General features: G+C 47.2%; 1 protein-coding gene across 1 annotated transcript in view; it reads left to right on the forward strand.

Annotated features, from left to right (window-relative positions):
• The window catches only part of VWF (von Willebrand factor), a gene marked incomplete at its 3' end in the record, with an annotated part of 203024 nt that overhangs the window by 8037 nt on the left and 184693 nt on the right, over positions 1-10294 (forward strand). The window contains exons 4-6 of the mRNA XM_015408541.1: positions 397-546; positions 6992-7094; positions 7191-7399. Of these exons, the coding sequence (XP_015264027.1) occupies positions 397-546; positions 6992-7094; positions 7191-7399 (462 nt within the window). The remainder of the gene's footprint in view (positions 1-396; positions 547-6991; positions 7095-7190; positions 7400-10294) is intronic.

The raw sequence follows: 10294 nt of genomic DNA on the forward strand, positions 1-10294 counted from the left end.
GTGGCAACCCTGCCCCTGTACCCCCTGAAATGCTAGCTATCCAATAGTGTAGTCTGAACACCTAAAGGGGAAGTTGGCTTGCACTGCTGTGCTGTTCCTGCCCCTGACCACCATCTAAAACTTTGGAGAGCTGTTTCTGCAAAGAGTCCACAATAAAACTTTACAAGGTGGCTTCAGATTTTTCACAGCATGGCTTCATGTTGTGCCCCATTCTCAGAAATCCCCCACCACTTTAAACATCAGCTAGCGGGAAAGTTCTTTGCATCCTGACAGCTTGCTCACTGCATCGTAAGCACTGGACGGTCCTAATAACGGCATTATATTTTACTTTCCCTGTAAATGTCCCTAGCTTAGTGGAAAGTTCATTCTTAACCGTGTCCCTGCCTTTTCTTGCAGCTGGAAAAGAAGTTCCTCGGCCTTCCGTGCACTGCAGTCTGTTTGGAGACGACCACATTAAGACATTTGATGAGTCTGTGTATGACTTCGCTGGGGACTGCAGTTACCTGCTAGCCGGAGACTGTCACAAGAGGTCCTTCTCACTTTTGGGTGAGTTTTAGCTGGGTTTGTTTTCGTTTAGGGCCATCATGTCTGCTGCTCAGGTAAAGGTGCACCCAATTTATCGGAGTGTCTTGAAGCAGCCCTTTGCTCTTCATTCAGATGCACGTCCAAGAGGTGATTTCCATTGGCTTTGTTATTATGGCAGGCAAAGGGGCCTCCTCTTGACAAACTGTCATTTCAAATTACTCAGTGCGCCCTTGAAGCCCCCAAACATTGCTACTGCCAGTCAGCCTTGACTACTTAAAACCCAATCCAATGCAGGTTTACTCAGAAGGAAGTCCAATTCAATGAGATTTGATCCTGTGTGTATAAAATTGCAACCTAAGACTGCATTTCACTGTTACAGTGTGGTCCACTGCAGAGTTATTCCTCTCTATGCTCAGAGGATTGCACTGTTAGATGGCAATTCCAAGGAAACTTCCTAGGTAGGAATTCCCATTGAACTCCCTGGGATTTACCTCCAAGTAAACATGCACAGGATTGGACTGTTATTTAGGCTTTCCAGCCTCCAGGTGAGGCCCGGTGTTCTCCAAAAATTATAACTGATTTCCAGCCTACAGAGATCAATCCCCCTGGAGAAAATGGCAGGTTTGTGAAGGGTTGGCGCGATCTGTTTTTCCGGTTTATGGTGACATGCAGGCAGACGCATCTCCCGGACGCCCTGGGGATGCAAACTGCACACCAGCGTGTAGGAGGGGGTGCGATGTGTCGCGACCCCCCCCCAGGAGCCTTGGTAAAAGGCTCCTAGCCAGGGGGCTTTTGAGGGGCGACCTCTTCGATGACACGATGCCAGAGAATTGAGGCACTCCTCCGCCCCGAAGATCCTGCCACTGAGTGACTGCATGGTACGAGTGCTGCTGACCGGGACAAGCATTGGAGATCGGGCGGAAAAAAACCAATGCTGAGCGAGGCCGGTTGGCCAACAACGAACTGTGAGTCAGGTTGAAGCGAGCATGAAGATTTAAAAAGAAAGCTGCCCCCCCTTAAAGAGCGACGGGAAAGCAAGCGGGGGAGGGGTCCCTCCCAAACGCATAGACGAAACACAGACAAAAAGGGGGGGGCGGAAAAATAAGTGTTTAAATCTGTTTTAAGTGACTTACCAGAGCGCAGATAAGCGTTTGGGCGAATATCAGAGACTTTAGCAACTTTTTGAAAAGTAAACAAATCCAAAAAGATGGCGGGAAAGAAACTGGAGAAAGAAAAGCTGTTGAAACCGAAACTAGTGGGTAGTCCTCTAATGGAAGAGACTACTGAGCTCTCAAAACTGTTGGCTGATTCCTTGCACCCTCTGCTGGATGAGATGACTAGTATCAAGCAACAACTGTCAACAATTGGTCAGAGCTTGGCTTCACAGCAATTACAATTGACTCAATCTTTAAAAGCAATGGAGCAAATGGGAGAGAAGGTGAAGGAAATGGACGCCAATACTAAAAAAGTGAAGAAAAAGGTGCAAAAGCTGGAAATGAAGCAAGCTATGGAAGAGTCAAAACTTTTACAGCTGCAAATGGAGAAAGCAAATTTGGTCCTACGGTTTCAAGGGGTCCCGGAAATTAGAGGAGAGAATCGGAAGCAACGGCTGAGTGAAGCAATAGCCCCAATGACAGATTGGACAGCGGAATACCTCTACAGCAAGATGGATGTGGTCTACAGGTCCTATTCCTCATACATCAAGAAAAATAATCTGCCTGGGGAAATAGTAGTCAGATTCTCGAAGAGACATGTGAGAGATGCTATCTTGAAAGCAACTACGGGAACACCCTTGAAAATTGGAGACAACAACATCAGGATTTTAAAAGACATTCCGTTTGACATAAGACAGAAGAGAAAGAACTAGAAAGAATTAATCCTTTCTTACAAACAAATGGCATCAGTTACAGATGGTTAATCCCAGAAGGCGTAATTTTCAAACTCCACGATAAAAAAGAAAAGATTGACTCTGTTTTTAAAGCACGTGACTTTCTGCGAACACAGCTTGGGGAACCAGCTGAGGATAAAAAGAAGAAGAAAGCAAATCTGATGGTGAGTTAGGCTCGGTGTCTTTGGACGAGGACTCCCCCTCTGAAAAGGGGGAAGCTGCCCCCAAAAGTTCATATAAACTGAGGATTAGAAAAGATAAGAATAAATAAGGGCTGAAGGACTCTGATTTGTGTCTGAAAAAATGTTGAAATAACTTTGGGATGCTCTGGGGATTTCTTTAAACAGTTAAAGGGATGGTTAAATGATAATTAACCTAGCATTATTCATTGCATTATTAGCTTTCTAAAATAGCATTGAGACAAGCTGATGTATTGATCTCCTACTCTTGGGTTTTAGTTAGTAGTGGGTCGTTTTTCTTTCTCCTTAGATGTAATCCCCCTCCCTATATTTTCAGTTATAGTTTGTAGTTTGTAAAAAAACCAATAAAAAACTCCCCTTAGGGGGATTAAAAAAAAAAAGAAGAAGACGAGAAAATGGCAGGTTTGGACGGTGGACTCTATGGCATCACATCCCTGCTGAGTTCCCTTGCCTTCCCAAACTCCACCTGTCCCAGGTTCTGCTCCCAAATCCCAGAATTTCTCAACCTGGAGTTGGCAACTGTGCCATCCTAAACAGATTTCCCCCTTTCTATGCCCACTGAAAAATCACTGAGCTGAGAAGGGTGTAACTCTGCCTAGGATAGGAGCATTATAAGAGCTCTTTCTTTACTGGCTATATTGTTACTCTAAACATTCTCCCTAACCTCCACCTTAGTCTATATGGTTGCCAACTCCAGCTTGGGAAATTCCTGGAGATTTTGGGTTGGAGCCTGGGGAAGTCAGGGTTTGGGGAGGAGAGGACCTTCAGTGAGATAAAATGTCATAGGTTCCACTCTCCAAAGCAGGCACTTACTCCAAGGGAGATCAGTTGTAATTCCAGGAGATCTCTAGGTCCCACCTGGAGGCTGGAAATCCTAACCATTCATAAAGCGTCTCCAAATGACAAACCATATGGAAGTTTGAAATATTATACGGTATATCTACACAGTTGCCTGCAACATCTCTCCTTATATATAATTGAGTAAGAACATTCTATATGAACATTCTAAATTTGGCCCCTTTAGTGTATGGACGCTTGAACTGTCAGTCAGAAGACGCTGGCTGGGTTGACTGGCTGCTTTGTGCAGTCCCACCCAGCGTTTCAAGGTCTTTTGCATATGGAAGCTGATTGGACTTCACTGCATTCCACACCTCAAACTCACCCCCCTCCCCGCAAGGCAGTTGGAATGTCAGTTGCATATGGAACCTTCAAGGTCTTTTGCATATGGAAGCTGATTGGACTTCACTGCATTCCACACCTCAAACTCACCCCCCTCCCCGCAAGGCAGTTGGAATGTCAGTTGCATATGGAACCTTCAAGGTCTTTTGCATATGGAAGCTGATTGGACTTCACTGCATTCCACACCTCAAACTCACCCCCCTCCCCGCAAGGCAGTTGGAATGTCAGTTGCATATGGAACCTTCAAGGTCTTTTGCATATGGAAGCTGATTGGACTTCACTGCATTCCACACCTCATACTCCCCCCCCCGCAAGGCAGTTGGAATGTCTGGTGGTGTGTAGGTCCCAGGATCATGTTTTAAAAGCTGCCTGGGGGATTATGGACCATTCACACACTTTCAACCTTAACATACCTCATAGGGGGAGAGGAGAATGATGACAGCTGCTTTCCCTAGGCAGAGGCTGTGGGGGGGGGGGAGGGAACTTGAAGACAGACAGTCAGATAAAGGTTAGGCTGATGGTTGCCTGGAAAGGACATAGGGTTGCCAACTCCAGGTTGGAAACTTCCAGGATAGTTTAGGAATGAAGCCTGCTGAGGGTGGGGTCTGAGGAGGAGGAGGAGGAAGAGAAAGAGGAGGACCTCAGACAGATACAATGCCATACTCCCCACCCTCCAAACAAGCTGTTGCCAGTCTCCAGGTGACAGCTGGAGAGCTCTTAAAGCTCTGGTGCTAATTCAAAGTGCTGCAATTTATCAACAGAGTAGTGTTTTGGCAAATCTTTAGGAATTGTTTGGTGCATTTACGATGAGGCACCCACCCAGAGCCTCTGGCATTTTCTCACTCTGCTGGCATCAAAACCAATTTAAGGCAAAATAAGAGGCTACTGAGAGGGGAGGAGATAAAGTTGCCAGCTTTAGGTATGGAAAATCCTGGAGATTTGAGGAGTGGAGGCCGGAGAGGGGGACATCAGACAGGTTACAGTGCCATAGACTCCACCCTCCAACCCAGCTATTTGCTCCTGGGGAACTATTGTTGCCAATCTTGGCCCAGCACCCATCAAACCATTCTCTTCAACCCCCTGCTGTGCAGCTGACTTTCCCCTAGGGTTGCCAATCTCCAGGTGGGACCTGGAGATCTCCCACTGCTACAATTGATCTCCAGATGACAGAGATCAGTTTCCTCTTTGGGAGAAAACACATTGGGGCCAGTTCTGATAGGGTTGCCAACTCCAGATGGGAAATTCCAGGAGATTTGAGGGATGGAGCCTGAAGAGGGTGAGGTTTGAGAAGGGGTGGGACATCAGACAGGTACAATGCCATAGACTCCACCCTCCAAACCACTCAGTCCCTCATGGGGAACCATTGTTGCCAATCTCCAGGTGAGGGCTGGAGACCACTCAGAATTACAATTGCTCTGCAGAAGGGAGGGCGGAAGTCAGCTGAAGTCAAAGGGGCAGATACTGGTAGGTTGATGGTTAGCTGTGAAGGAGATGGGGTTGCCAACTCCAGGCTGGCAAATTCCTGGGGATTTGAGGGGTGGAGCCTGGAGAGGGTGGGGTTTGCGGAGGGGTGGGACCTCAGACAGGTAGAATGCCATAGACTCCACCGTCCAAACCAGCCATTTCGTCCTGGGTAACAATTGTTGCCAATTTCCAGGTGAGGGCTACAGATCACTCAAAATTACAACTGCTCTTCAGGGAGCAGAGATCAGTTCCTCTGGAGAAAACAGTGGACTCTGCCATTATACCCTGCTGAGGCCACCACAGCAAAATGACACTGTTTGCCCAAAGCCAGAGCACTCCCCCAGAGCCTCTTTCTAGATCCCGTTGTATTTATTTCCACAACGGGCTTTACTGCTAGTCCTAGGTATAAAGCAGCTTTTGAAGGAATTCAACAGGTTTATCTAAATGCAGCAGTAGCTTGGACACCCCTCACTGCAGCAGCCATCTTAACAACAATGGCCTCTCTTCCAACATTAACCCTTCCTCAACTTTCTTTGTAACTCTTTACCAAAACAGCTTCATATCTCTGCAAGTTCAGTATTTCAAAACCTTAAAGCCCTTTTCTTTTAACTAGTTGCATTACTCCAGCAGTTGAGGATTAGCAGTTTAACAGGTGCGCAGGAACTCTGTTCGCTTCATAACACAGTTCTGGAAGTGCGTTTAATGTCGCTAAACCATTCAATTAAGAAAAAGTCTGTTAGTTACAGTCTAGTATTTAAAAATCCCAACTAATAATGAAACAAAAAAGACTCCTACAAAAGGCTGCTCCCAGATACTACTTTGTAACGTTTTTAGAAGCGTCATGTGCTATAAATGTGCACAACAACCCATTCATTCAGATGACATTTATTTCCCTAATGTAGGCTTGCCAGCTTCCAGGTGGGGGCTGGTGTTCTGTTGGAATCAGTGTTCTCTCTAAGCTGAGTTAGTGTGAGCTAGCTCACAGTCTTTTAGCCTCCAGCTCACACGTTTTTGTCTCAGCTCAGGAAGGATGGCTCTGGAGCAAACTAATTTATGCAGTAGTCAAATCGCTCGCTCACAACTTTCATGCCAGCAGCTCACAAAGTAGAATTTTTGCTCACAAGACCCCACAGTTTAGAGGGAGCATTGCTTGGAATTACAACTGGTCTCCAGATTAGAGAGATCAATTCCCTGCATGAAATGACAGCAGGTAGACTTTATGGCACCACGTCCTTGCTGAGCGCTCTCCAAACTCTGCCCTCCCAGGGCTCCACCCCCCAAAACCCCAGGAATTTCTTAACCCAGAGTTGGCATCCCCATCTACAAGGCTTCTAGAGGTTCTGGAACATCACAACACCAGTGTGTGCTCAGCTGCTATTTTTCCTGCTTTTCCAATATGTTCCTGCTGTGGGATTTTTGTTGAGAATGGTTAAAACAGCCTTAGAACAACTTGGGCCAAGTGTCCTCCGGCCATTACCATTGTCATCACAGTCCAGGTGTGAGGTGAACAGCCTCTGTGGTGTTCCCATCAATGTAAGGAGCACTTTCCTCCAGGCCACCAGTGACCCGCCAGGAATTTCCCCTGTAGGTTGACAGTCCACCCCTGAAGTACCAAAATTAAAACGTTGATGCTGTGGCTAGACTAGGAAGCTGTTTGAGAAGTTGACCTGAAATACCTTTTAAAAAAGCGATTAAGTTGTGTGGGACAGTCCCTCAATGTCTTGTTTCTTTTCAGGTGACTATCAGAATGGGAGAAGAAGCAGCCTCTCTCTGTACCTTGGGGAATACTTTGATGTCCGCCTGTCCTTAGATGGCACCGTGACCCAGGGTGGCAACAGGTAGTCATTTCAGGGGTGGCCCAGGCCTCACCTCAGAACTGCAATGTGCTAGCTTCTGTACCCAATATGAGACAGTCTTTATTTTCCTTGCAACAGGATTTCCATGCCTTATGCCTCCAACGGGGTGTTTATAGAAATCGAGGCGGGTTATTACAAGCTGTCTAGTGAAGAGCACGGCTTTGTGGCCAAGGTGGACGTCAGCGGAAACGTCCAGATCACCCTTGCAGACAAGCATTATAACAGGACCTGCGGACTGTGTGGCAACTTCAACAGATTTGCAGAGGATGATTTTATGACGCAGGAAGGTAAGAATCAAAAGTTGCTCCCATGAATGGCAAGGAGAGCTTATTGCAGCATGGGCTGGGAGGCTAATTTCTCAACAGCAAATGTAATTGCAGGCCCATAATTATGGTGGGGCTTTTGGGGTCTCTATCCCATTTCTTAAAGGCACAGCCTCACAGGCATTTCTCATGTAAATGCTTTTTTCAATCATTTTTCAATCATTTTTTAAAGGCATGCTCTCCTTTAAGCAGAGTGGGGTGCTGTAGTTGACTAATTCCTGCACTGAGCGAGGGGGTTGGAGTAGGTTACCTTTAGGATCCCTTCTAACTGGTCTCCTTTATGAGTGTTTTTCTGCCTAAGTGTTAGCTTTCTTGACTACAGAAGTCAATCGGGGGTGATTGACTTCTGGCTTGCTATTAGAATTGTTGCTTAGGCTGGCAGAAGTGATTAACTTGCAGCAGCTGAGAACTGTCATCTAAACTGGTTGACAGTTTGCAATTTAGAGATCTATCCTGGTAAAAGCTTTCTATTGGCTCAATGGCTTTTCCTTCTGTACTGAGAACTTCAGCCCCACCAGAAAAATTTTTTCCCCACAAGCCACAAAATCCTGGCTATGGGCCTGCATAACTGAGGGCCAAAATATACATTAAGTGTGACACAAGTTGGTCACTGGTGCCCAACAAGACTCTCAATCATGTGATTCCAAATGCTGTGAAGGGGTGTCATGGGTACTGGCTCTGCTGAGGCTGACAACTCCACAGATGAGGAAGAGGCAGGGAGCAACCCAGCCTCTTCTGGAGTCAGTCTAGAAGAAGAACCCTCAACTGCACCTGAGAAGGAAGAGTCCCCAGCAGCTGCACAGGAGGGGCAGCCAGAAGGAGAGACAGATCCTGTGCCTGGCCCAGCACCCCCAGTTGAAGACACCCCAAGGCCAGACTCCCCACCCAGTTCTCCTGAGTGCCCTAGACATCGGGCACGTCAGAGGCTGACTATGCAGGAGTGAAGAAGGAGTGCCAGACTGCAGCTCTTGCAAAAGCGATAGGAGGAGCTGTAAGTCTTGGCAGACTTGACTCCCAGGAAAGAGAGAACCTGCTCATAAACACTCCATGCACCTGCTCAGTGCTGTAGCAACTTTGCATACTCAGGTCTGCTCTGGTGTGCAGCAACCGCTCCTTGTTCCTGACTCCTGCAACCTTGGATTGATTTTCCTGGCTATCCAACCTTTGGCTTTGTTGTTTAATCTGATTCTGGACTGCGTTTCCAGCTTCCAGTGTGTACATACCGTGGTACTAGCTGAGCTCGCGCAGTGGGAAAGAAGGGCTTCAGGCTTCCCTCCTGTGTTGTTTTTGCCAGCGGAAACAGCCATGGGGGGCCCTTGAAGCTTTTGGAACGAACAGCTCTTCCTTTAGCCCTTCTTCCCTGCTCATAGCATTTGGAGTAACACGAAGCGATGACTTTTAAAGGTTGGTCTCCACGTGAACATGTGACTGAGAATTGGGTTGGGTACCTGTGATACAACTCATGTCATGTGTGAAGTGTGGTTTTACCCTGAGGGAAGCCACCTACTATTCTGTCCTTTAGGGAGATGGCCAAAGTGCCTCACATATGCTAGCTCATTAACCTTGCAGTACTGTAGAGTAGGTCACTGTTGTTCTTCCCACACCACAGCTGGGACTGGGAGAATGGAGGCTTGTTAAGGCAACTGAGTGACCACGGATTTCCCTTTTTACACTTGAAACTTAGGAAGCTGCCTTATACTGAGTCCTACTATTGACTCACCTCTCCAAAGTCTCATGTTCAACCTCTCTATCAAAAATCCTTTGAACTAGAGATTCCAGGGACTTCCGTTATGCAAAGCATATATTCTCAGTCTATAGCTGTGGTCTCTCCCATAGGGGTGAGTCACCATTGAACCAGTCTCATGTTGTTCACTTTGCTAATTTGGAAGAGCAAACAGAGGAGAGGAACATCTAATACAAATGAACATTCTGGCCAATTGCGAAACATGAGAATATGTGGACATGGCCTCAGTCACTGCTCATGCAGTTCCAGCATCACAACATGACTAGGGAGCAAGCCTATGCAGGTCTGCTTGGAATTAAGTCCTGTTTGATTCAATGAGGCTTACTCCCAGGAAAGTGTTCTTAGAATTGCATCCATTCCTAAGAACCAGTTTGGTGTAGTGGTTAGGAGCGCAGACTCAAATCTGGGAGAACCGGGTTTGATTCCCCATGCCTCCACATGCAGCTGGTGGTGTAACCTTGGGTCAGTCACAAGTTCTTTCAGAGCTGTTCTCTCACAAGCATTTCTCTCAGAGCTCTCTCAGCCTCACCTTCCTCTCAGGGTGTCTGTTGTGGGGAGAGGAAGAGAAAGGAGATTGTAAGTCACTCTGGAACTCCTTCAGGTAGTGAAGGGCAGGGTATAAATCCAATCTCCTCTTCTCTTGCTGAAATCCAAGAATGTGAAATAAAAAGGGGCATTCAGATGACACATGAATACCCTACGGGCATTTGGGGCAAGCAACATCAAGTTTAAGAAGCCCCAGAGCATTACCAAAAATGGTCGACGGAACAGCGATGGCGGATGCTCTCCTCACAACGGAGGAGGGCGAATCGCACACCAGTGGCCTGGTGGGGTGCCACCTCAAGTGACACCCCCATGGAGCCTTTGCGATAGGCTCCAGGCCATGGGGCTTTTGAGGGGTAGACTCTTCGATGGCATAAGGCCGGAGAATTGAGGCTCTCCTCTGCCCCGAAGGACCAGTCGCTGAGTGGCCCTTGGGCACAAGCTGGACTGACTGGGACAAGCCCCGGAGATCGAGCGGAACGGCGTAAAATTGAGCGTGGTCAGATAAATTGGCCGACAATGAACGTGAGTTCAGAATAAAACGAAGTAGTTTGAAAAGTGATCCCCCCCCC

The sequence above is a fragment of the Gekko japonicus genome, unplaced genomic scaffold (genome assembly GCF_001447785.1).
Source record: "Gekko japonicus isolate JY-2015 unplaced genomic scaffold, Gekko_japonicus_V1.1 scaffold1193, whole genome shotgun sequence".
NCBI classification, from domain to species: Eukaryota; Metazoa; Chordata; class Lepidosauria; order Squamata; family Gekkonidae; genus Gekko; species Gekko japonicus.